At 62.3% G+C, this 22,640-nt stretch overlaps 6 protein-coding genes across 9 annotated transcripts; 3 read left to right on the forward strand and 3 right to left on the reverse strand.

The window, feature by feature from the left end:
- Positions 1-7,829: 7,829 nt before the first annotated feature.
- Positions 7,830-11,906, forward strand: DNTTIP1 (deoxynucleotidyltransferase terminal interacting protein 1). 2 transcript variants are annotated; one of them, XM_072350204.1, is made up of 13 exons: positions 7,830-7,986; positions 8,061-8,131; positions 8,245-8,341; positions 8,482-8,580; positions 8,854-8,922; positions 9,257-9,313; positions 9,554-9,615; positions 10,033-10,078; positions 10,511-10,569; positions 10,759-10,819; positions 11,210-11,281; positions 11,537-11,592; positions 11,695-11,906. In XM_072350204.1, the coding sequence occupies exons 1-13, from the start codon at positions 7,900-7,902 to the stop codon at positions 11,894-11,896; spliced, it is 1,038 nt and encodes a 345-aa protein (XP_072206305.1). In that variant the 5' UTR covers positions 7,830-7,899; the 3' UTR covers positions 11,897-11,906. The 2 variants fall into 2 exon arrangements, with proteins under 2 accessions (XP_072206305.1, XP_072206306.1); XM_072350205.1 differs by lacking the exon at positions 11,210-11,281.
- Positions 11,907-12,123: 217 nt separating this feature from the next.
- UBE2C (ubiquitin conjugating enzyme E2 C) lies at positions 12,124-13,356 on the forward strand. The gene is made up of 6 exons (XM_072350273.1): positions 12,124-12,380; positions 12,489-12,516; positions 12,585-12,671; positions 12,746-12,950; positions 13,031-13,090; positions 13,172-13,356. Exons 1-6 carry the CDS (start codon positions 12,280-12,282, stop codon positions 13,228-13,230), a joined length of 540 nt encoding a protein of 179 aa, XP_072206374.1. The 5' UTR covers positions 12,124-12,279; the 3' UTR covers positions 13,231-13,356.
- Positions 13,357-13,450: 94 nt separating this feature from the next.
- Positions 13,451-14,317, reverse strand: LOC140259189 (regulator of G-protein signaling 9-binding protein-like). The gene is made up of 2 exons (XM_072350272.1): positions 14,040-14,317; positions 13,451-13,964 (listed from the first exon to the last, which is right to left on the reverse strand). The coding sequence occupies exons 1-2, from the start codon at positions 14,227-14,229 to the stop codon at positions 13,555-13,557; spliced, it is 600 nt and encodes a 199-aa protein (XP_072206373.1). The 5' UTR covers positions 14,230-14,317; the 3' UTR covers positions 13,451-13,554.
- Positions 14,318-14,926: 609 nt separating this feature from the next.
- On the reverse strand, positions 14,927-16,723 carry TNNC2 (troponin C2, fast skeletal type). The gene is made up of 6 exons (XM_072350337.1): positions 16,668-16,723; positions 15,882-15,933; positions 15,648-15,791; positions 15,460-15,574; positions 15,249-15,385; positions 14,927-15,158 (listed from the first exon to the last, which is right to left on the reverse strand). The coding sequence occupies exons 1-6, from the start codon at positions 16,677-16,679 to the stop codon at positions 15,127-15,129; spliced, it is 492 nt and encodes a 163-aa protein (XP_072206438.1). The 5' UTR covers positions 16,680-16,723; the 3' UTR covers positions 14,927-15,126.
- Positions 16,724-18,010: 1,287 nt separating this feature from the next.
- SNX21 (sorting nexin family member 21) lies at positions 18,011-19,857 on the forward strand. 3 transcript variants are annotated; one of them, XM_072350049.1, is made up of 4 exons: positions 18,011-18,089; positions 18,286-18,563; positions 18,633-18,781; positions 19,016-19,857. In XM_072350049.1, exons 2-4 carry the CDS (start codon positions 18,299-18,301, stop codon positions 19,685-19,687), a joined length of 1,086 nt encoding a protein of 361 aa, XP_072206150.1. In that variant the 5' UTR covers positions 18,011-18,089; positions 18,286-18,298; the 3' UTR covers positions 19,688-19,857. The 3 variants fall into 3 exon arrangements, with proteins under 3 accessions (XP_072206150.1, XP_072206148.1, XP_072206149.1); XM_072350047.1 differs by having other exon boundaries at positions 18,286-18,781; XM_072350048.1 differs by having other exon boundaries at positions 18,024-18,094; positions 18,286-18,781.
- Positions 19,858-20,005: 148 nt separating this feature from the next.
- On the reverse strand, positions 20,006-22,529 carry ACOT8 (acyl-CoA thioesterase 8). Its single transcript, XM_072350050.1, has 6 exons — positions 22,353-22,529; positions 22,141-22,277; positions 21,789-22,014; positions 21,389-21,546; positions 20,944-21,135; positions 20,006-20,857 (listed from the first exon to the last, which is right to left on the reverse strand). The coding sequence occupies exons 1-6, from the start codon at positions 22,484-22,486 to the stop codon at positions 20,739-20,741; spliced, it is 966 nt and encodes a 321-aa protein (XP_072206151.1). The 5' UTR covers positions 22,487-22,529; the 3' UTR covers positions 20,006-20,738.
- Between the last annotated feature and the right edge of the window lie 111 nt (positions 22,530-22,640).

Consider the following 22,640-nt stretch of genomic DNA (forward strand, 5'->3'; position numbering starts at 1 on the left):
ACGGGGCAGGGGCTGGGGGGAGCCCTGCTGGTGAGGCTGGGAACCCACATGGGAGCAGGCCTGGGAGCACTCCCGCTTGGTCTCAAAGTTGTTCCTGTTCCCACCGCAGCCGCCGTAAATGAACTCCTCGCACTGCCGGCTGGACGCATTGTAGAAGAAGCGGATGAAGAGCGCCTTGCAGTTCCCACAGACCGAGGGCAGGTAGCAGAAGTCTGCATGGTCCCAAGGGCTGAAGTGAGCTGAGGATGGGGCTCAAGGGGAGAACGCTCCGGGGCCCCCATGGCACCAAGCCCCTCCCTGCCCAGAGCCAGCTCTGCGCCCACCCACCTCCCCAGGAAACCATATCCCTCACCTCTGGTGCAAGCAGAGCTCAGGGATGGCATCTGTGAGCCCCCATCTGCTGCACCATCTCACCCCACCTCACCACGACCCCCACACACTGCACACCGCTGGCTCTCACCGAGCACCGGCTCCTGGCACATGTGGCCACACCTGCCGGGGCAGCACTTGGTGGCACCAGGACAGTCGGCATCGCCAGCACAGCGGGAGCAGGAGGTGTTCTTGTGGCACGAGCTGCAGTCCCTGTCCAGAGGGCTCTCCAGCTCCGAGATGTGGTGGCAATACCCAGGTTTTGCTGAGGGACACAGTGACCAGAGCTAAGTAGCCCCACAGGTCCCTCAGTCAGACCTCACCACCCCCAACCCCACAGCCCCATGGCTGCCTGAACCACGCTTGGGTTCCCTGAGCATCCCCTCCTCAGGACATGCCCCCGCACACTCACCTGTCCCCATCTGCTCCTCTTTTCCAGGCACGTGCGGGGCCGGGACTGACCATGCAGAAAGAGGGAGCAGGAGGAGGAGGAGGAGGAGGCAGGCTTGTTGCGCCATGGTGCCCACAGCTGCCGGCTCTGCGCCCCAGGTGTGGTGGGCTGGGATTTAAGGTGCGTCAGTGGGGCGGAGGGTTTGGGGCTGGCTCTTGAGCGCTGCTAATTCCTGCCGTGCAGGTAACGAGCCGCACCCAGCAGGCCCAGCTTCCTTGGTGGCATCTCGGCCACAGCCCTAAAGCCGGGGGGACTGGTAGGACGGGAAGGATGCCCCAGTGCAGCCCTCAGTGTGACCGGCAAGTTGGGGCTGTGGTGGGGAAGGGATGGAGAGTAGGAATGGGAAGAGGAAGGGGAATAAGGATGAGGATGGAGACTGGGATGGAATGTGGATGGGGATGCTGCCCCCACCTGCTTGCAGCTCCTTGCAGCCCTGGTGCAAACACCAACAGGATAGACCTGGGGCAGTGCATGCTGCCCAGCACCCAGCAGCACATGGGGCACATGGGCGTGCGTGGGGTGAAACCAGCAGAGGCAGAGAGAAGCAGATTAAGTTCTTCCCATTCAGCAGGAATAATTGTCTTCCTAATTACTGTTGTAATTACTGTCCCACGTGGAAGTCAAGGAAGAGGAAAGCTTTGCAGGGAGAGGCAGGAGAGTTGGACCCAGGTGAGGTCCAGAGGGAGGTGCCACCCTCCTGCCTCTGTTCCACTGCAGCTTCCAGTAACTCTCCCCCAAATCTCAGAGGGCTGAGACCCCCAGCAGTGTTTGGGCACAGGGCACCAGAGAAGAGGCACAAGGTGTGGACGTGGCCAGGATGGGATGGCCCCCACCTCCCCACCACTACAGCGACCCCCCCATGCCTCTCCCACCATCCTGAGCTGTCCAGGAAATTCCCCGGTTGCACAGGACCTTCCAGCCCCACGCCCAGCAGGAGGGCAGGGCCACGGAGCCCAAATCCACCGGGCTACATTTTTCCACCACTATCTCTCTTCAGTATCTCACCTACCTGGAGGGTCATTACAACCACTCACAGCGCCCCGGTGGGGCTGAGTGGGGGATGTCGGGGCTCACAGCACTGGGGGGCTGCAGGCAGGGAGTAGTTGGGCACCATGCAGGGGGGGGATGCCCAATGCTGCAGAGCTGCATGGACAGCCCCCTCCTGCCCTGCCCTGGGGACACACAGCCTGACTCACAGCAGTGCTGAGCAGACCTCCACCTCAGCAGAAAGAGTGACAGGGCCAGCTCAGAGAGCACCCAGGAATGTGGCACCTCCCAGGGCGGTGGGAACCGAGCCAGGCTGTGCCACCCTGGGCATGGCAGGGCAGAGCCAAGGGCAGAGTGGGTGCTGATGTGCAGCAACACCCGCCGGCCCCACATAGAGCCCATCAGCACCAACTCTCCCTGGGGAGGGCACAAGTGGGGAAGGTCTGTCCCCACAGCCCACCCTGGGCAGGGACAATGGGCAGTGTCATTGCTCACGGCTGTTCCCACAGCTCCACCAGCTGCTGGCAGGTGTGTAGTGCCGCATGCAGGCAGCTCAGACCGCACACACACAGACACGTGTGTGCATGGTTCGTTGGGTGCACAGCACATACCCAGTTCGGGCTGTGCACACGCATGTATGGGCTTACAGAGCGTGGCTTGCACGCTCACACACGTGCCCGGCTGGCACTGCACACACACACACGTGCCAGCAGCCTGCCTGCACAGCCTGACACAGCAATCCTGCCACCAACACCTGGTGCTACAGGGGAAGGCCCAGCACTGCCATGCTTTGTGTCCTGCATACGGTGGAGCAGCAGCTCCTGGGACAGCACAGCTGCAGAGCTGGGAGGCTTCGATGAGTAGAGCTGGGGCCAGAGCTGTCACTGCAGGACTTGGGGCACAGTCAGAGCCGAACTGTGGCCAAGGATGGAGTGTGAGGTGAGAGGCAGCTCCAGCACAGTGTGACGGGCACTCAGGCATCCATCCTGGCTTCCCTCATCGTCTCCACTCCCCATCCTCAGCACTAGGACCCTCTGGCACCCCAGAGTGAGGGGCTGGTAACCACCAGCTGGTCTCAGCCCCCATCCATAGAGCCAGGCTTGGGCAGAACGAGGCTATGGACCATGTCCGGTCACAGGACGTCCTTCAGGAGCCAGCAATTGTTCCTGGTGTCAGAACAATGCCCGGAGAGCTGCCAGGGCACCACGGGCTGCTCCACACCACCTGGCCCAGGAGTCTCCTCCACCTGCCCTGCAGTGCCCAGCCTCAAGTAGGGTCCCCGGCCCCGCTGCCCACCTGGCCCCATACTCATCCCTGGCAGTGCTGCAGCACATCATGATGCAGCTCAGCTCTCAGGGTTGCTCAGAGCCCAAAGCAAAGCAGCAAACCCTTATCCCCCACCTCCATGCTCCCTGCATGCTGTGTCCAGCAGCACCAGCTCCTGGAGGGAGGGACATGGGGGTCACGCTCGGACGAAGCTGTGGCAGGGACACGGTCATTGGCACCAGCCTCTGTCCCAGGGAGGATTTAAAGCCCTGCCTGTACTCGACGTGGCCCCAAAACTGCCACCCCTGCATCATGCGGGTGCTGTCGCTGCTGCTGCTACTGGGGTTCTGCTGCCTCTGGGCCCGGCTGGTGGCTGCAGGTGAGCATGGGAAGGGGCTACGGGGAGGGCCTGGGATGCTGTGTCCCCATGGCAGAAAGCACCCTCTGTACCATGACCAGCAAACGTGGGGAGGGCCCAGTGTGCCCCAGGGTTAGGGTGCTCCTATCTCTCCCCAGGGTTCACCTAGCCTGTTTGGACCTGGACCAAGGACCCCACTTGTGCAGTCTCGTGCCAGATAGTCAGACAGCCAGACATGGACTCATCCATCGACTGCAGAGCGAGCACCCGCCAACCCCCATCCCACATCCACCCCTCCACCCTCAGCTCAGAACTGGGCGTGGAGGTCTCTGTGCTTCTTCCTTGCTATTAAAGCCCATCTGCAATTAGCTCTGCTGGTTTCTGAGGTGCTCGGTCTCCTGGTGAACCTTCATTGGATCCCCAGCCCCCGTGGGAGGGAAGTGCCATGGCAGCCAGCTGGTCCTGAGGCCAGCACACATGTCCTGCCCTCACATCAGGCTGCTCACCCAGGCTATGACGTGTCAGGGGCATCTCTGGGTTTGTGAAAGAAGCTGGGAATGGTACATTCATGCAAGCTGGCCTGGAGACACCAGGCATTGTGACAAGGGACAGCTTGTTGTGTTGAGCAAGTGGCCCATTGTGGGATTTATTAGGAAATAGAAGGTCCTGCCCAAAACAGCGCTGGTGTCCAGGACCAGCCCTGGCAGAGTGAAGTGAGGGGAGGTTGGGGGCAGCTCCGTGTGCCCACCTGCCATGAGCTGTCCTCGCACCTTGTGCTCTGCACACACCCCACAGTGCTGGTCACTGAGCTGCTGCCAGCATCGCTGCCATCTCCACCACTGTAATCTTCAGTCATCACTGTCACCGAATCCATCACCACCTCCATAGTCATTCTCATCGTCATCATAGCCCTCATCATCACTATTGCCATAGTAATAATCATGCTCATCCTCCACATTATCCTCGTGCACTTTTTCCTCATCAACATCGTAATCGCTGTCATCATCATCATCGTCGTCATCATCGCTGCCATCACCCTCCTCACCGTCTCCATGTTCAGACTTTGGTTTCTCTCCCAACTTGGGCTTCTCCCCACTCTCCTGTTTCCCCCCAGCCTCTGGTTTTGCCCCCACCTCTGGCTTCTTCCCCGGCACAGGTTTCACTCCACCCTCTGTTTTTCCCCCAGTCCCCGGCTTTTTCCCACTCTCAGTTTTCCCTCCACTCTCCAATTTCCCCCCATGTCCCGGTTTCTCCCCACTCTCTGTTTTTGCCATTGCTCCTGGCGTTATCTTTGGCTTTTCCCCAGCCCCATCTTTCCCCTCACACTCTGGCTTCTTCCCCACGCTGGGTTTCTTTGGGATCTCTTGCTTTTCCCTCAGTGCAGGTGTGCTGCCCGCTGGAGGCTTCTCCCTGCTCCCAGCTCCATTCTCAGCCACAGGTCTCACCGCCGGCCGCTCCCCATGCAGGTGCTGCTCTGCACTGCCCCGCTCTGCCCCCGGCTGCTGCTGCACAGATGGGTTCTGGGTGCCATCCTGCTGCCGGCACCGGGCGTCTGCTGGCACCACCGCCTGTGGCCGGGTCACAGGGAGGATGGTTGCTGCTCCACGCAGCCCTGGGCTGCACCTTCCTGGTGGAGGAAATGAAGAAAGGTGAAACACCGATGGCAGCAAGCTCTTAGCAAAATGAAATGAAGATATTACGTATTATTTAACCAGGGCACAAACACGCAACTGAGCATAACTGGGAAGCAAGTGCATACGTTTTGCTGTAAAGCAATAGCAAGCCATCGCACAGAAATAGCACAGTGCTGACATTCACTGCCTGCCTTAGAGTCTCCCTCTGAAATGGAATGGGACCACAAAGTAAGGAAGCGAGGAATCCCAGCCACTGACTGGCTGGCAAAGCATAAGGCTTCAAGCCACTACTTAGCCAAGACCTAAAGAGATTCAGCTTTCTAAAGGGGAACATTTAGGAGACGATGAAGGCATTTCTGCAGACTCATTTTCATCAGAGCGCAGCGGCCCCAACGCCTCATTGCAGAGCAGCGGCACGTCTGGCTGACACTGAGCAGTTCCTGCCAGGTAGTTTGAGCTCAAACATCAAACAGCCCAACTCGTAGTGAACGCTGAGTGCTCTGGGAGAGGAGACGGGCAGAGTTTTAAACACCGCCATGATTCTTTCATGGGAATTTCTCTTCTTGCAAATGAACTCCCAGGCTGAGAGCCTTGGAGGGGTTGCCGGGAGCTCGGCTGGAGCCGCACACAGCCCAGGTCGGGGTGAAGGAAGCACCTCCCCGGCACTGTGGCTGCGTGCCGGTGCCACCACAGGCTCTGTCCCAGCGGAGTTCAGCCTCCAGGCAAAGACCCCCCCCCTGGCACCAGCCCCATCCGGGCAGAGCCGGGCTGCATCCTCCAGTGCTCGGAGTACGGGGAGCCCCGGTTCCCAGCCAACAGCACCAGAAAAAGCAGCGTCAGAAGGAAATAACAGAAAGTAAGAGAAGCTTCTGCAGCTGGAGTGCTCTGAACAGGACTTGCACGACACTTAGCGTTTTGCAGAACCCAAAGGTCAGGAGCCTTAAGCAGAGCTAGAGCTCTCCAGGGTCGCAGAAAGTGCTCGGATACCAAAAGCAAAGCAGAGCCATCAGCACAGCGCACCTCACCCACCGCTCAGCGCTGCCCTGGGCGCGGGGCCGTGCTCACCTGCAGCGGGCGCGGCGTGCAGCGGGACACCGAGGGCCAGCAGCCCCAGCAGGAGCCAAGCACCCGCCCGCATGCTGCCAGCTGCCCGCACGGCGCCGCGCCGGGATTTAAGCTTCAGCAGAGAGGCGGCCCCGGGCACCTCCCACGTCCTGCGTGCCCCGTGGGACACCGGCAGCAGCAGGGCAGGAGGAGACACCGGAACAGAGGCCAGCCCTCCTGGAGGCTCCCTTTGCTCCGCTTCTCGGCCCATAAACCCTTAATGGGCACTCGTGACGTCTGAGCGCCTCGTTCACCCCCAGGGGCACTTTCCCAGATTCAGGAGCTTGTGATGGAGCTGCAGAACGAGATTCCCCCCCTCCGTTGCCCCGGAGGAGCTCAGCTCCACCCGTGCAGGGTTGAATGCCAATGTTGTAGCTTGTTATGCTTTAAAACCAGCAGGAATAAATGTCTCCTGGCAGACAGAACACGGAGTGCTGCTGAGTGGAGGAGAGCTGCCCAGGGCGGGCATTACAGCTCAGCTGCGTGCTGCCAGCCCCTGCCCCGAGCTGCATTGAGAGTGAAGAAAGAATTCAGTGTGCCTCCATGTTTACGTCTCTTTGCTCTGCACCAGAGTGTAGAGAGCATCTCTACCACTGTAAGCACGTGCAGGTCACCCCGTGTGAAAACTCAGAAGGCAAAGCTCCTGCTCCAGAAAGCTTCGTCCAAATGGTGGCAAAGGCCTCACATGAGCAGCACTGGGGCCACGTGCTCGGCAGTGGGAAGGTGCAGAGCCTGCATGCCAGCAAACCTGCGTGGGAAGAAGGTTTAATGCAAGAAACGAGCTCGAAGTACAGGATTCTTGCACTCCTCGTGGCCATGACTCAGTTCTGGAGCTATTTCCCTGTGAACCGCCCCTATCCGCTGCAGTCCCTGTGCCCCACATCCCAGCACGATGCTGTCACCGCTGTGACCGTGGTGAGCAGAGCTCCCTCATGCCATGGTTCCCTGCCGTGCTGTGCAGAGCCCTCCGAGCCCCAGCATGAGGGGCAGCTCTGCACAGTGTTGGTGCTGCCCCTCGTGGGTCTCTGCCCAGACAGCGGTACCCAGCGGTGCACTTATAGCAGGTGGCACTGACGTTGTCTTCCAAACACCCCACAGGAGAGGCACTGCTGATGGTGATGATAGCCGTGCAATTATCTCCATTACTCTTTAGCCACAGATTGCTGCCCACTTCCTATTGCCTCGAAAATGACAAAGGCACGGGGCGAATCCAGCCGGAGCTCGTGGCTGTGGCATGGCCAGAAGGGGCAGCACAGCACAGCACTGCACTGCACAGCACAGCACGGCATGGCACTGCACGGCACAGCACAGCACTGCACTGCACAGCACAGCACGGCATGGCACTGCACGGCACAGCACAGCACAGGTCCAACTGTCGGTCACAATACAGAGAACCGGGAAGTTAAACGTTTCACAGCCGTGTCTGCGCACAGCAATGAGCTTTTCGGCCAGCTGAGTTCCACAGTCCCGGCTCAGCGCGGATCTCAGTCCCCAGTTTGCAGCCCCGCTGCTCTCCGGGGAGCGCCGCCGTGCCGAGCTGAGACCGAGCGGCACAACCGAACAGCACACGGCGCCCGGCCAGGCAGGGCAGGAAGCGGGCAGGTATCGCCACGCCGGACCCACCCGCCGGAAGCCGCTGCCACTTCCGTCGCGCACCGCGGGTCGCGTTCCGATGACGTAGTGAATCCGCCGCTTCCGGAAGCGGCGCCGCGGGCCGGGAGCGCGGCGCGATGGGCGCCGCCCGTGACGCGGAGCAGCAGTCGGGGCCTCCGGGCGAGGAAGGCCCGGGCGGCGGCGAGGAGCAGCCGGGCGGCACGGTGAGGCGGGCGGGGGGAGGCGGCGGCGCGGGCGGGCGGGCGGCGGGCTCGGGGCTGACGGTTGTGTCCCGCAGAGCCCCTGGAACATCATGATCAAGCATCGGCAGGTGCAGCGGCGCGGCCGGCGCTCCCAGATGACCAGCAGGTAACGGGCGGGATGCGACACCGGGAGCGGGGCCGGGCCGGGCCTGCGGGGGGTGAACGGGGGCTGCCGGGACAGAGCCTGCACCGGGCCCGACTCCCCGACTGCTCCCACAGCTTCACCGACCCCATCGTGTCCATGGACCTGCTGCGAGCCGTGCTGCAGCCCAGCATTAACGAGGAGATCCGGGCCGTCTTCAATAAGTACATGAAGGTGAGCTGTAGGGCCGCGGCCTCTCGGAGGACTGGGAGGCAGAGCCCGGCTCTGGACACCGTGTGGGTGCAGCAGGGAGCTGCGTGCTGAGCGCTGGACGGAGTTTAGTGGCTGCTGACGTCCTGCTGCTCCTTTCCCAGTTCTTCCAGAAGGCTGCACTCAACGTGCGCGACAACGTTGGGGAGGAGGTGGATCCGGAGCAGCTCATCCAGGAGACGTGTCAGAGCTGCCTGGAGCAGGTGGGCACAAACACACATCAAAGTGCTCCGAAACTATCTCTGGGACAGGGCTTGGGGGCAGATATACCCAAATCTTTAGAGTCTGTAGTGGCCAGATGTCAACAAAGAGTCTGGTCCTTAGGTGTGGCCTTTATGTTTCACATGACCTGGGGCTTTCCCATCAGCACAGGTGCCTTTGCAGACAGATGTTCTTATCACGGGGTGAAGCAGGGGTTGCTGGTAGTCTCCCTTTCCACCCAGAGTAGGTAACCTTCCTTCCTTCTCTTTCTGCAGGCCAAGCTGCTGTTCTCAGATGGCAAAAAAGTTGTATCCAGGTTGCCCCATGAGCAGATGGGACCAAAGGTAAAAGTCGTTATTGTTCATGGAGGATTAAATGATTTGTAAGAGCTGGGAGGAATAGAATGGTGGGGTTGGAATTATTACTAGCTGTGCAAGTGAGGAGGTGGAGCTGGGAAATGTTTTTCTTGTGGGGAAAAGTAACTTACAGATCAGTGCAGACCCCGGGCACAGCATCTGAGTGCTTTGCACTGCTATGGGGTGCCTGCAGAGTTTGTCTGTGCCCTTGTGCTCTCTGCCTTGAGTCAGCAAATGAGAGCTGCAGGCTGTGTGCTTGGGGCCCTGCCTGACTGGGATGGGAGAAGGGCTTGTCTCCATCCTCCCCCCATTCCTCTTCCAGCGTGCCCGACAGATTGATGAGGAATTGAATCGTCGAGGAAGCCCCCTTCCCAAAAAGGTAGGAGGGTTTTCCACGTGAGGGATTTTGTTTTGGGGGATCTGTTCCTTGCTCCTGTTTATTACCACAGTACGAGCATGTGCGAGCATGAATGGTTTTTTGAAGGCTCAAGAGGTGTTTGCTCTCGTGCTGGTGTTGTGCTCATGGTAAAAAAAAGCTGCTTCTGTAAGATGGAACAGATAATCAAAAGGGTCCTTTCTATCTGCACAACTGAATGACTGAAGGATTTCTTCCATGCAGAGAAAGGGACGGCCTCCAGGACAGAGCCTGTCAAACGATCGTGGGGTCTCAGGCATGTCAGCGTGAGTATGGACCTCAAGCTGCTGCCCGTGCTTTGGGGGGGCAGCAGGAAACAAAACTGCCTGAAGTAAGGGGCACCAAAACCTGCAGAGTCCTGCACAAAAGAGAGGTGTAGGGGGGGATGGCAGAGGGCAAGAGAATTTTGGCTGAGGTTGAGTCACAGGAGGCAAAGCCTTCCAGGAAACAGTTTTAAACAGGGCCAAAGGATGTGCAGAACCAGGTGGATGATTCAGTGAGCTGTGTGTGACACAGGTGGTAACAGGGAACACAGCAGGGATGGGGGTTCAGAGCAAGGTGGAAGGTGTGAGAGGGTGGATCTGGAAAGGCACAAACTCAGATTCCTGCCACTGGGAGCTTGTGGTGTCTGTCTGCATTGATCTCTCTAGGACCTGTTCTTATTTCACTTTCCTTCCCTTCAGGTGGAAGCTCAAAGTCTCTGAACCTGTGAGAAGGGATGGACCAAAGGTATTGGCTGGCTGATGCTGCTGGGCTCACCCTCTCCTCCCTTCGCTTCCGCTAGCAGAGCCCTGCCTGCAGCGGCAGCACAGAACAGACCCAGGTTGTGCCCTACCCTGCTGAGTATCTACAGTGTCTGGAAGCCTTTGCTTGCTTCCTCCAGACACTGTAGCTCTGTGGTGTGGTACAGCTGTTAGGAGACATGGGGAGAGCCTTAGTAGTAGCCAGGAGGATCCCACAAAGCATTTCCCACAAGGGAAACAGCTTAGATCAGCCCAAGGTGGTGCCGTTTCCTTCCTCTGTGGCAATTCAGAGGTTTGTGGCTACCTCCCTCCCTCCCAAATCAGTTCTTAGGTTCCCCGTCAGAGAGCTGAGGCTCGTGGAGCATTGGCTGGCACCAGCTTCATTTCTAATGTTGCCCCTTTTCCAATTGCTCTGTAGTGGGATCCATCCCGACTGACTGAAACCACAACCTTTGTGCTGGGATCTCGAGCAAACAAGTAAGGAATGGCCCTGTTGATGGAGGGTGGTGTCTCCCAGGCAGGAGCCCGTAAGACTCCTCCCGTCACTTCACTTCTCTGCCTCGAAAGCAGTAGGAAGGGCTGGGGCCTGGGGAGGAGAGGAGGTGCCCCGTGCTGCTGCAGGGACCCGCTGCCCCAGTGTAACACCCCCTTGTGTTCCTTTTTCAGAGCTCTCGGGATGGGAGGAACAAGAGGGCGACTCTACATCAAGCATCCCCACCTCTTTAAGGTCAGATACCACAGCAGGATGCCTCCTCCTTTGGGGTTTGCTCAGAACCAGTTTGTGATGGGAACCGGGAGCGTGCGCTTTGGCTCGCTTGGTTTGTCCTCCCCACGCCCCATTTGTTGTCTTAGAGCACGTACACACAACCCGGCCAGCACACTGAAACACGTTAATGGTAGCACAGCCTCTCAGGTGCTGGTTTTGCCCAGAGTCAGGGTTTTATTTGAGAGCAGAGCAGGCAGGGCTAAGCCCTCCCTCTGGGAGCCCCCAGCGCTGTGCTGTGGGGGTGAGGTGCTGGCAGCAGAGCGCTGGAACTGGGCTGTGCCCCGCAGGAGGGGGGTCCAAGTGGGAGGTCTGTGTCCCGTGTTCAGCCAGGTCCTTGCTGCTTTATTGCAGTACGCAGCCGACCCGCAGGATAAGCAATGGCTGGCAGAGCAGCAGCACATGAGGGCCACTGGGGGCAAGATGGTGAGTACGGCCGGGCTCGTGCCCACAACAGCCCAAGAGCTGTGCGGAAACCTGCTCAGGATGGACAGGGGCGGAGGAGCAGAGAGGCAGGCAGTGCCGCGGGCAGGGCTACGTGGCAGGACAGGCAGAGGCAGGGCTGGGGCACCTCGGCCCAGAGACGTGCGCTGCTCCTGGGACACGGACAGGGCGGTAGAGCTGCCTCGTGGGCACGGCGGGCCCCGGCAGAAGCACAGCGCGTGTCTCGCCTTGCTGCAGGCTTACCTCCTGCTGGAAGAGGACATCCGCGACTTGGCGGCCACTGACGACTACAGGTGAGGCCTGGCCCTGCGCACACACGGGGTCACCTGGATGACGGGGACCCCGTTGAGGCCCTGCCCGGCCCCACGGCCCGCGCTCAGCCCGCTCTCCCGCAGGGACTCGGTGGAGCTGCGGCTGGAGGAGCTGAAGCCCTTCGTGCCGCCCGCCTGGATGACGGAGAAGATGCAGAAGTACATGGAGACGCTTCGCGATGGGGGGGACCCGCCGCCGCCCCCCGACATCCACCCCGAGGCCTTTCCTGAGGGCCCCCCCGAAGGTCACCCCGAGCCCTCACACCCGCCCCCGGCCCCGCAATAAAAGCCGCTGCTTCGCACCCGTGTCCAGGACTGCTGGTGGGGGGGCGGCCCCTTTAAGGGCTCACTGTGCCTGGGGGGGGTGGGGGTCTTCTGCGCCTGCGCCGTTCCGCCTCTTCCGGGTCCACCCGCCGTTTCCTTAGCAGCCGCATTCTCGGCCGCGTCCGATTGGTCGGTGGGAGCGGAACTGCGCGCCGATTGGTGGAGGCGGCGCGAGTTTGAAACATTCAAACGGAGTGCGGGAGCGAGGCGGAACGGCGGGCAGAGGGAGCGGGAGGAGGAGCCGAGATCGGAGCTGTGCCGGGATCGGAGCTGTGCCGGGATCGGAGCTGTGCCGGAGCGGGACGAACCGAGACCAGCGCAGCGAGGGAAAGGCCCGTCACCGCCATGGCCTCGCAGAACGCCGACCCCGCCGCCGTAACCAGCGCCGCCGCCCGGAAAGGAGCTGAGGCGGGAGCTACGGCTGCGCGCGGCTCTGTGGGGAAGAGGTGAGGCCGGGAGCGGCTGCGCTGCCCTAATGTGCCCTGGGCTGCCATGCGGGGCTCTGCTCTGCCGTGCTCTGCTGTGCTGTGCCGTAACTTGCTGTTGTCCCTCAGGCTGCAGCAGGAGCTGGTGGCGCTGATGGTGAGTTGGGGCCGGGGGCGGCGCGGGGCGATGCGGGCCGGGCCGGCGCTGACGGCGGTACCTCGCAGATGTCCGGCGATAAAGGGATCTCCGCCTTCCCCGAGTCCGACAACCTCTTCCGCTGGATCGGCACCATCGACGGCGCGGCGGGCACGGTGAGACCCTGCACGGCACCACCCCCCCCTCCCTCCCTCCCCGGTCCCCCCGCCCCGCTAACTGCCGCACACAGGCCTACGAGGAGCTGCGCTACAAACTGTCCCTGGAGTTCCCCAGCGGGTATCCCTACACCGCGCCCACGGTGCGCTTCCTCACGCCCTGCTACCACCCCAACGTGGATGCTCAGGGCAACATCTGCCTCGACATCCTGAAGGAGAAGTGGTCGGCCCTCTATGACGTGCGCACCATCCTGCTGTCCATCCAGAGCCTGCTGGCAGGTGGGTGTGCGAGGCACGGGGGCTGCGGGCACCTCTGATCCCCCCCCCCCCCCCCCTTCTGACCCTGCCCTCATCCTCAGAGCCCAACGTTGACAGCCCACTGAACACGCACGCTGCTGAGCTGTGGAAGAACCAGGCTGGTGAGTGCCCCGAGGATCCCCCCCCCCCAGCTGTGATAATGGCACAGCCCCAACCTCAGCCCGCACCCCCTCTCCCCACAGCCTACAAGAAGTACCTGCGGGAGATGTATGGCAAGCAGGTTAAGAGCCAGGAGACCTGACCCCCACCACGCCACCCCCCTTGCCCCTGTCTGCTGCGCCTTTCTGTATTATAGGCTGTTTTTAACTTAATTCTGGAGTGTGAGCTACGGTTAATGTATAAATAAATGCACGTCTATAAGTTCTTCCATCTGCTTCCACGCATTGCAAAGCTGGGTTACCTGCAGTGCTCTTAGGGGGGCTGCAGGGCAGATGGGGGGATGGAGGGATGCAGATACACATCAGGTAATGCAGGGCTTTATTATTGCCCTGCAGGAGGCAGCTCGTGGGGCACGTGGGTTCCCATCTGCCGGAGCCAAGTCAGCCCTGTGCTTCCTGCCCCCCGCTCACAGCACCCTACAGCAGCACCCAGTGCCAGGCCCTGGCCTGTGGGACATGGGTGCTGTACCCTCCCCTGCCTCCACCACATGCATGGATTCCACCGTCCATAGTGGGATGTTGGCCGTGCTCTCCATCTCCACCATCATTGCCCTCACCTGCTCCATCTCCTCCTCCAGGCATGGGGGGGTTGGGGGCAGCTCGAGACCCCCACCTCGCCACCGCCCTAGCCCAGTGCGCAGTGGGGTCACACCACCCACCCCTGGGGAGAAGGTGCAGCAGAGGTGATGGGCACAGCACAGGTCCTGCAGGAAGAGCTCCAGGGCAGAGAGGAAGAGCACCCACAGCCGCTCCAGCTCTCGCCGCTCCTGGGGGCCCACAGCTTGCTGCAGCCACGCCAGCAGTGCGCTCTGCAGCCCTGAGGGATGGAGATGCCGAGTGGGATGCAGCCCCTCTGCTCAGCCCCCGTGCTGCCCGCTGCACGGACCCTTACCGACACTGAGCTCCCGCACCTCCACGCTCCTCCTGTGCCGCTCCTGGCGCAGCTGGGGGCCGTCAGCACTGCCGCCCAGCTGCAGCACCAGCTGTCGGTGCCCCGCTGCCGCCTTGCAGAGTGCAGTCTGGGTAGCCATGCACACCCCTCGTGCCCCGCAGCCAGAAGCAGCCCCTCGCCCCGGTGCCATCCTGTGCCACAGGGACTCAGCTTCTCAGTGGCTCTGCGGGGCAGGGATGGGTCCCGAGCTGGGGTCCTGCACAGTGCCTGTCCTGTTGCTCCCACAGGCACTGGGTGTTCCCTGGACCTGTGAGCCCTGGCCCAGGGCACGTCCCAGTCTTGGCATGCTTGTGGCTGTGCTCCTCCCCAGCTCCAGAGGCTGCACAGAGACACGGGTCCCCAGGGAGAGCTGGCACAGAGCAGGCTGGCTTTTCCAGCATTCCCTTAATCCCTGTGCAGAGCTGTGGCTGCTGTCTTGGTGTTGGGTTGGGAAGCAGCTCCCCAAATTTCTTGACAGGATACCCCATCGTTTCAATCAGAAACCTAAGCAGTGCTTGGCCCCTTCTCCCCCCCTTCCAAAATCCATTGTGATCACACATCCTGCCAAGAGTGAGCAGGAGCAACCTCCCAGTGCTGCCTTCTGGGACCCTGGGAGGAACAGGGCTGCGCTCCCTGCTGCTGCTGTCGTGGGAAGCGAGTGCTCCTGATGGAAACTCTGAGCTCAGCGCTGGCTGGCGCCCACCCAGCAGCCCATGGGAACCGCTGCTCACACACTCACAGGTCAGCCCGGCTGGTACAGGGTATGGCACAGCATTGCACACAACCCCGTGTCCCCCTCCATGGGGTACAGTGCCACAGCCCCCCCAGGCACTCCCATACTGGCAGCTCAGCCTTTCCCCCTTTTAATGAGGTTCATCCATAAACCACATCTGTCAGAGTCAAGGAAAAGCTCAGCCACCAGCCGAGGGGCACGAGCTGCTGCAGGGCTCCAGCGGGTGGGCAGCGAGGCCAGGCTCTGCAGCGGGGCCAGTCCTGGGCAGAGGAGCAGGGCTGGCTGCTGCAGGCGGCCCAAGGAATGTCTGATCCCTTACTGCACTCCCTCCATCATCTTCAGGAACTCTGCAAGAGAGCGGCATTATCAGACCCAGCTGTGCCACACACGCAGCCCAAAGGGGCTGAGCAAGCTGCAGGGCCGGGGCTGCCGCTCACCATCAAAGTCAATGCGACCGTCATTGTTCTTGTCTGAATCCTTCATCATGTCTTCTATGTCCTCCTCGGTGACGTGCTCCCCGGTGGCCCTGAGAATCTCACCCAGCTCTTCGATGTCGATGAATCCATCCGCGTTCCTGTGGGACAGCAAGGGCAGGATACGGCTCTGCTCAGCACCAAGGATGGTGTCACCAGGCACTGCCCCACTCACTTGTCAAAGATGCGGAAGCAGTTGGCCAGCTCCTCCTCAGACTTGCCCTTGGCGTCCTCTTTCATCTGGCGCACCATCATCACCAGGAACTCCTCGAAGTCGATGGTGCCGCTGCCTGTGGGGAGGGACCGTGATGTGGGTCAGGCCGTGCGCTCCAGCCACCCGCCACCCCCATGGAGGCTGCTCACCATCCTCATCCACCTCCTCGATGATGGCGTCCAGCTCCTCTTTAGTGGGGTTTTGGCCCAGCATCCTCATCACTGTGCCCAACTCCTTGGTGCTGATGTCCCCACCACCGTCCGCATCAAACATATCGAAGGCAGCTTTGAACTCTGCAGGGAATAGTGGTCAGTGCTGGGACACAGGGGGTGGGACGGACCCTGTGTTGGCCAGGATGGGGCCCCGCTCCCCTCCCTGCTCACCAGCAATCATCTCTTCGCTGAGGAAGGCGCGGGCCTCCGCCTGCTGGTCTGTCTGTAAGGCACGAGGAGAAGGGGTCAGCTCCCACCCCATGCTGTGTGTCAACACAACCCCTGCCCAGGGTCAGCAGCACAGGGGGCTCTGCAGCAGTGCCTGGCACAGTGCAAAGCCTCAGCCTCCCTGGTGCAGCTACAAAGCCTTCGTCCAGCTCAGCCCTGCAGCACGTGGCTGTTCCCTGAGTGAACCAAGGCCCCGGGCAGCCATGCAGCTCAGCTGCCCCAAGCCCCATGCAGCCGCCCACCGGTGGTCCATGACGCCACCATGCTGCCTTGGCATCCCAAGCACCCGACACTATTTTTGGACTCTCCTCAACTCCCCTTATAGGGAGCAGTGCTCAGCGGGCACCTGTTGGCCCTGGATCGAGTTTCTCCTGGAGGCGCGGGCTGTCTGGGGCCGCAGAGGTGTCGCATGACCCAGCGCTCGGCTTTCAGCGCCTTCACACAGCCCAGCTCCAGCTCTGATCGCCCCATGCACCCATTACCCCCAGGCAGCCGCACACTCCCCCCCCCTGGTGCATGTCTCATAGGGGTACGCATCCCATAGGGGGATATACGCCATGGGGGACGTATCCCACCGCCCCTACCTCCATGCTGCCTCCTGCCATGGCCAGCCTGAAGGGATCATCCCTCTGCCATCGCCTCATATAGAGGTGCCTGGCAGCCCCACACCGCGGTGCCCAACACCTCCGGCCCAGCCACAGCTCAACCCAGCACCACCGGAGCTCTTACCATTGACGGCATCTTTGCTGCTCTCTTCCCGCAGGGAGTCACCACCTCCTGCACCAGCAGCCCCCAGACACTCCCTGGCTCCCCAATTTGTAGTGTCCCCGTGCCCCCAGCCGTTGGCCCCCAGCCCCAGCAGCCTATCAGCTCCCTGGTGGAAATCCGGCCCCGCTCATTGGCAACGGGCTCATTTTACCTAATTTAGCCAAAGCGTTATTGGCCAAGAGCAGGGGATTAAACGTGGGTCTGAAGCCGGGATAGAAATTCAAGCCCTGCAGGGAGGGACGCAGCATCTTGGCAGCAGTGCGGCTCCTTCATCTACACCTCCTTGCTCCAGGACAGCTCAGCATGGAGAGGGTTAAAAATAGCCCCAAAGAGCAGCATCCCCAACACCAGGACTGGGCTTCCCCCATGCCAGGCATTAGAGAGAGGGCCGGGTAGCGCTGCCTGCACCACTGCTAACCCCACACAGCACAGAGTGGGACAAGCAGGCAGCGCTGGGGCCACATCCCGTCCCTCACCCCACAGCAGCCCAGTTACTTTGGCTATGCCCAAACCATCGGTCCCTCCTTTCACTCCTCATTTCTGCCCTGGAGAGGCTGAGGCAAAGCTGCAGCCCTCAGACCATCACTGTGAGCTGGGTGAGGAGCGGGGCCCTGCAGCGGGTCCTGGCACTGCTGTGGGCTCCTGCTCTGCTGGCAGCCGCTGCTAGAAATGGCACGGCTGCTCCGTGACTGTGGGGGAGTGGGAACGATGCCCGTGGCCTCCTCAAAGGCTGCGCCTCTGCCAGCTCCGTGGCCCTGGGACTGGCCGGCCAAGTGGCCACAGCCTGCAGCTCTCCAGAAGGGTTTGTGGCTGCAGCGGGGCTGCCAGTCCCTCCGGACCCTGTGCTGGGGCAGCTCTGAGACACCCCATGGATGGGGCAGCACAGCACAACAAGGAGCAAGGACAGAATGATGGCAGCAGCTGGACCATTCCTCGATATTAATAGACATTCCCAAGAAAGCAGAGAGGACAGAGTGGGTATGGTGCTAAATAAGGGCGGTGAGTGCCAGGCACCGGCCATGGCTGCAGCCCAGGAGCAGGAGCGTGTGGCGAGGCTGGGGAGGGCAGGGTGTCGGGTGCAGGGTGCCGGGATGTCGTGGTGTTGGGGTGCTGCGCTGTTGGGGTACCGAGGTGTCAGGGTGCTGGAGCAGCGAAGGCTGGGGACCGTCAGGGGGCTGTAACCGGGGACAGGTCAGGGGCTGTGCGGGCAGAGACAGAGCCGGACCGCGCCGTGCCGAGCCGCGCTACGCCGTGCCGGGACGTGACAGCCCCGCCGCGATCCGGGTTCCCAGCGGAGGCGGAGCCGCGCAGGGAGGATCCCGGGACGAGCAGCGGCGGAGCGGCCATCGCTCGGCACCGCCCGGCGCGGCCCGGCGCGACGCGGTACGGTACGGCGCGCACCGCCCACAGCGGGGCTGCACCGGGGGGAGCGGGGTTGAGGGTGGGCCCGGGTCGGGGGGGCCGGAGGGAGCCGGCCGGGAGCGGGGCCGTCCCGGAGCGGGGTCTCGCGCAGCCCCCGCCCCCCCCCCCCCGTGCCCGTCCCGGTGTTGGGGCGGCCGGGGCTGACCCGTCTCCGCAGCCGCGGCGCGGGGATGGCCGCCCGCATCCTGCACCGCCTGCGGCACGCGCTGGGCGCGGAGGGCGCCCGGGAGGAGCGGACGCACGACGGCGGTGAGGCCGAGGACTGCCCCGAGAGCTCGGAGCTGGAGGACGACACCGAGGGGCTGTCCACCCGGCTCAGCGGCACCCTGAGCTTCGGCGGGCACGAGGAGGACGAGGAGGAGGAAGACGAGGAGGAGGAGGAGGAGGACGGCGCCGGCGAGGAGCTGCCGGCGGGGGATGCCGCGCAGGACGGAGGCAGGTGCCGGGATGGGTGCCCCGGGAGCCCGCTGCCCCCGCGCCCGCTGAGCCCTTCTCCCCGCACAGAGTGGGGCCCGGCGGCGCGGCCCGGCAGCCTCCTGACCCGGCAGCTGCAGGAGCTGTGGCGGCGGTCGCGGAGCAGCCTCGTACCGCAGCGGCTGCTCTTCGAGGTCACCAGCGCCAGCGTGGTCAGCGAGCGCTCCTCCAAGTACGTGGTGAGTGCGACCGCGGGGCCGCGGCGGCGGGTGAGGGTCGGGGCGGGCGGGCGCTCACTTCTCTCTGTCTCTCCCTGTGCTGCCCCGATGGTGCCGCGGCTCAGATGAGCCTCAGGTAACTACGGCCGGCAGCTCCGCCGTGCGAACGCCGGGGGCTCGGTTCAGCCCCGGCCTCGCCATGGGGGGCCGCGTCCCACACCGCAGCACCTCCCGACCCCCCGTTCCTGCCCGCAGCTCTACACCATCTACCTGATCCGCTCCGGGCAGTTGGACAAAGCTCCCGCCTCCATCTCCCGCCGCTACTCGGACTTCGAGCGGCTGAACCGCCGCCTGCGCGGCCGCTTTGGCTGTGACATGGCGGGCATCGCCTTCCCCAGGAAGAGGCTGCGGCGCAACTTCACGGCCGAGACCATCGCCAAGCGGAGCCGGGCCTTCGAGCAGTTCCTGTCCCACCTGCACTCCATCGCCGAGATCCGCCGCTCCCCCGAGTTCCTCGAGTTCTTCTTCCTGCAGGACCTGCGTGCCGCCCAGCGCCTCACCTGCACCGGCATGTACCGCGAGGCTCTGGCCACGTGGGCCAACGCTTACCGCCTGCAGGACCGCCTGGGGGTCTGCGGCTCCGGCCGCTTCCTCCTGACGCTGGCCGGGTTGGTTGTCTGCCACCAGGAGCTGGACCAGCTGGGTGAAGCCCACGGCTGCTGCGAGCAGGCGCTGCAGCTGCTGGAGGCCCAGGACAGCCACCCGCTGCTGGGGCCCTTCCTCCAGGCTCACGTCCACCTGGCCTGGAAAGTGGGCAAGGATAAGAGGCAGTCGGAGGCCCGGCTGCAGGGCCTGCAGGAGGCCGGGGTGCCCTTGCAGCAGCAGCCCAGCCTGAAGGAGTGTCTCATCAAGGAACCTCTGGAGTGAGGCTGGGGGCAGTGGGGTGCGGGACAGTTTGCGCCCTGGGGTGGGAGAGGGAGCAGCGAGGGTTGGGATTGGGCACGAAGGCGCAGTGTGTTGGCACAGCCTGCACGTGGTGGCTGGGATCAGGGTTGGCCCCTCTGGGAGCCACGTCTCACAAATGCACTTTCTATGTCAGTTTTTCCACCGGTGCTGGGTGCTTGCTGCCCGCACTGGCAGGAGCCAGCTGCTCCCTGGGGTTCTTAAGACAGACAGGGCTTTAGCTGAGACACATTGGCACTGCATTAAAGGGACAGGAAGGCTTCTGGCCAGGAACTTCCAAAACCAGAAAATAAAAGGGACTTTATTAATAAAGTCTTGGTAGGAGAAAGAACGGGAGCTCCTGCGCTATCTGTGTAGCTTCACTTCCCCCTGAGGCACCACACAGACACCCACCAGAAGGAAGCCCTTGTGCCTCCCAAACCAGGAGGTGGGAACATCCTTGTTCTTCCCTTTGTGGCTGCTGTGCTCCCCTCTCCAGCTCAGCTCCAAAGCGGAGGCCGAGGTGTGAGCAGCAGCAGCAGCAGCTCACCCATCAGGGCACGAGGAGGTCAGCAGAAGTGAGAAGGGGAAGCCATGTGGGTGTTACAGTAGCACTTTCCTGTGACCCTGTGTGCTGCAGGGCACAGCCAGCCCCAAGTGCCCTGGTGCTGCCCTCTCCTCCCCCGCCACCAGAAGCTCCCTTAGAGTTACATACGGTCTCCCAAAGTTGAGGGGACAAACTCCAGGGCACAGAGCTCAGCTGCTCACGTGATGGCTTTATTTACAGTGAGTGAAGAGTGGCTCAGCATAGTGCACCATTACACTGCGCAGCTGGCAATCAACAACAGCAATAACACTGCAGCTCGTGCAGAACCACCTCAGTGCTGAAGTGCTGGCACCAACGCTCCCACCTGTGGGACTCAGCCCCTTCTCTTCTGCTGCTGCACGGGGTCCTGCCTCTGCCACAGCCATTCTAGTGCAGGCCTCAGCCCCAGCACACAGAGCTTGGTCCAACTGCTGCTTCCGGCTTCCTCGGCTAAAGTTTACTCTGGTTTGGGTTCTGTTCCACCCGGATGACTCCTTCCTGTGTGCAGGTGACAGCCAGGACCCCATCCCTGCGCCACAGCCGTCCGTGCACCAGCCCTCGGCACCCACCTGCAGAGAATGCTGGGAGACTGCAGCCCCGTGTGGGTCGCATCAGCCTTTGCCACACGGTGCTGAGGGAACCAGCCAGGACTCACCGGCCCAGGGGCTCTCGCACTCATACAACATCCAGTGGTCAGATCGGAAGGGTGCGTGGAACCACATGGAGTGGTCGAGGGACACCATGAATTTGATGTTGTATTGACGATGGGGCAGCAAGGCCGTGCCCAGAAAGGCATAGTCAGAGATGTAGGCGGCTACACAGCAGTGCACCTTCATGTCAGTCTCTCCTGCAAAAAGCTACGTCAGACCTTCTGCCCTTGCTGTGTCCCCGGGATGACGGCTGCAGAACCGTACATGGCAAAGGAGCATTGCCTCACACCCTGGCCCCCTGCCCTTAACTCAGCCCTGGAACCCCTAAACTTCACCCAAGCTTAGGGTATAGGAATCACAACTCTGCCAGCCCTCTGTCATGAGTGTAAGAGCTTCAGCCCCATGCCTGGACTTGTGTGGCAGCCAGAGGCCCCTCCAGGCAGGACCCACCTATGTAGCCTCGGGCTCGCACCCAGAAGAACTGCTTTGGCTCCTGGGACTCCGTGCAGAATATATCTGGTGGGTTCACAGGTTTGATATCGATCGGCACGTCTTCAGCTTGGATCTTGTTGAGATGCTTTCTGTATCTTTCTGCCAAGTTAGGGTTCCTTGAGAATGGAGAAGCAAAGTCAATGCCCAGTGCCCGTGGAAGGCAGCGGCGTCAGCCCAGGGCCACAAGGAAAAGCAGGAGGGCACATCTGCTGCCTGCCTCTACTTCCCTTGCAGGTACACATGGGGACTCCTTGGCTTATCACTGCAATCCTTTCCCACCTCTTTGTGTCCCTGCGCTTCCGTAAGCCCCAGCACAGAGGAGGGAGCCCCCAGGGTGCTTTTTTTCCTCTCCACTCACTGCAGGAACTTCTCAATGAGCTCCTCCTGTGTCAGCAGCTCCTCAGGGGGCGGCACGGTGGGCATGGAGAACTGGTGCTGCACGGGGCTCTGCTGGGCCAGCTGGAAGGAGGCCTGGCAGATGAAGATGGGCTTCCCGTGCTGAATGGCCTTCACAGAGCGGACGGAGAAGCTCTTTCCAGTGCGGGTCCGCTCCACCTCGTACAGCACCGGCACCTTGGGGTCTCCTGGGGGGGGATGGGAGCTTTTGGCAGCCACGGCACGCACCCAATGGAGGCTCCGGTCCCGCCCCCCCCCCCCGCACAGACCCACCCGGTACCGATGAGCCCCCGAGCCCCGCGTTGCGGTCCCACCTGCTCTCACGAAGTAGCAGTGCAGGGAGTGCGCCTGCAGGTCACGGCTGACGGCGCGGGCGGCCGCCACCAGCGCCTGGCCCACGATCTGCCCGCCGAACAGCCGCCGGGTGGCGGGCACCCAGTGGTGCTGACCCCTGCCGACACAACGCGGCGCCGGTCAGAGCGGCGGCGGCCGAGCCGGAGGGACGGGCAGCGGCAACAGCGCGCACCTGAAGAGGTCGAGCTCGAGGCGCTCCAGGTTGAGCACGCTGGTGAGCAGCACGCTCCGCAGGTCCCCGCCCGCCGACAACCGCTTCGGGCCCGAGCCTGAGCCCGAACCGCCACCATCGCCCGGCGCCGCCATCTCCACCGCGACCCGGAACCGGCACTGCCCGCGGCCACATCCGGTAGCCGCGCGGAGCGGCGGGAAGTCCCGCCCGTACGGCTGGAGGCGGGAGCCGCCCGCCGATTGGGTTACGGAGTTGTCAGTCACCGGACTGGCGGCAGAAGATGTCGCG

The sequence above is a fragment of the Excalfactoria chinensis genome, chromosome 15 (genome assembly GCF_039878825.1).
Source record: "Excalfactoria chinensis isolate bCotChi1 chromosome 15, bCotChi1.hap2, whole genome shotgun sequence".
NCBI classification, from domain to species: domain Eukaryota; kingdom Metazoa; phylum Chordata; class Aves; order Galliformes; family Phasianidae; genus Excalfactoria; species Excalfactoria chinensis.

What these genes read in the sequence shown, in the direction of transcription:
- TNNC2 (XM_072350337.1), bottom strand. An exon ending in CAGCGAAGAGATGATTGCTG is followed by an intron (nt 15,792 to 15,881) that starts GTGAGCAGGGAG and finishes TATTCCCTGCAG; the next exon opens with AGTTCAAAGCTGCCTTCGAT. An exon ending in CGGTCGCATTGACTTTGATG is followed by an intron (nt 15,159 to 15,248) that starts GTGAGCGGCAGC and finishes GCTCTCTTGCAG; the next exon opens with AGTTCCTGAAGATGATGGAG.
- ACOT8 (XM_072350050.1), bottom strand. Translation starts at nt 22,486, where the DNA reads ATGGCGGCGCCGGGCGATGGTGGCGGTTCGGGCTCAGGCTCGGGCCCG. An exon ending in GCGAGCCCGAGGCTACATAG is followed by an intron (nt 21,136 to 21,388) that starts GTGGGTCCTGCC and finishes AGCTTTTTGCAG; the next exon opens with GAGAGACTGACATGAAGGTG. An exon ending in GTGCGAGAGCCCCTGGGCCG is followed by an intron (nt 20,858 to 20,943) that starts GTGAGTCCTGGC and finishes CATTCTCTGCAG; the next exon opens with GTGGGTGCCGAGGGCTGGTG.
- SNX21 (XM_072350047.1), top strand. Translation starts at nt 18,299, where the DNA reads ATGGCCGCCCGCATCCTGCACCGCCTGCGGCACGCGCTGGGCGCGGAG. An exon ending in AGCGCTCCTCCAAGTACGTG is followed by an intron (nt 18,782 to 19,015) that starts GTGAGTGCGACC and finishes TCCTGCCCGCAG; the next exon opens with CTCTACACCATCTACCTGAT.
- DNTTIP1 (XM_072350204.1), top strand. Translation starts at nt 7,900, where the DNA reads ATGGGCGCCGCCCGTGACGCGGAGCAGCAGTCGGGGCCTCCGGGCGAG. An exon ending in TGAGAAGGGATGGACCAAAG is followed by an intron (nt 10,079 to 10,510) that starts GTATTGGCTGGC and finishes ATTGCTCTGTAG; the next exon opens with TGGGATCCATCCCGACTGAC. An exon ending in GGGCCACTGGGGGCAAGATG is followed by an intron (nt 11,282 to 11,536) that starts GTGAGTACGGCC and finishes GCCTTGCTGCAG; the next exon opens with GCTTACCTCCTGCTGGAAGA.
- LOC140259189 (XM_072350272.1), bottom strand. Translation starts at nt 14,229, where the DNA reads ATGGCACCGGGGCGAGGGGCTGCTTCTGGCTGCGGGGCACGAGGGGTG. An exon ending in GGTGCGGGAGCTCAGTGTCG is followed by an intron (nt 13,965 to 14,039) that starts GTAAGGGTCCGT and finishes TCCATCCCTCAG; the next exon opens with GGCTGCAGAGCGCACTGCTG.
- UBE2C (XM_072350273.1), top strand. Translation starts at nt 12,280, where the DNA reads ATGGCCTCGCAGAACGCCGACCCCGCCGCCGTAACCAGCGCCGCCGCC. An exon ending in AGGAGCTGGTGGCGCTGATG is followed by an intron (nt 12,517 to 12,584) that starts GTGAGTTGGGGC and finishes GGTACCTCGCAG; the next exon opens with ATGTCCGGCGATAAAGGGAT. An exon ending in TCGACGGCGCGGCGGGCACG is followed by an intron (nt 12,672 to 12,745) that starts GTGAGACCCTGC and finishes TGCCGCACACAG; the next exon opens with GCCTACGAGGAGCTGCGCTA.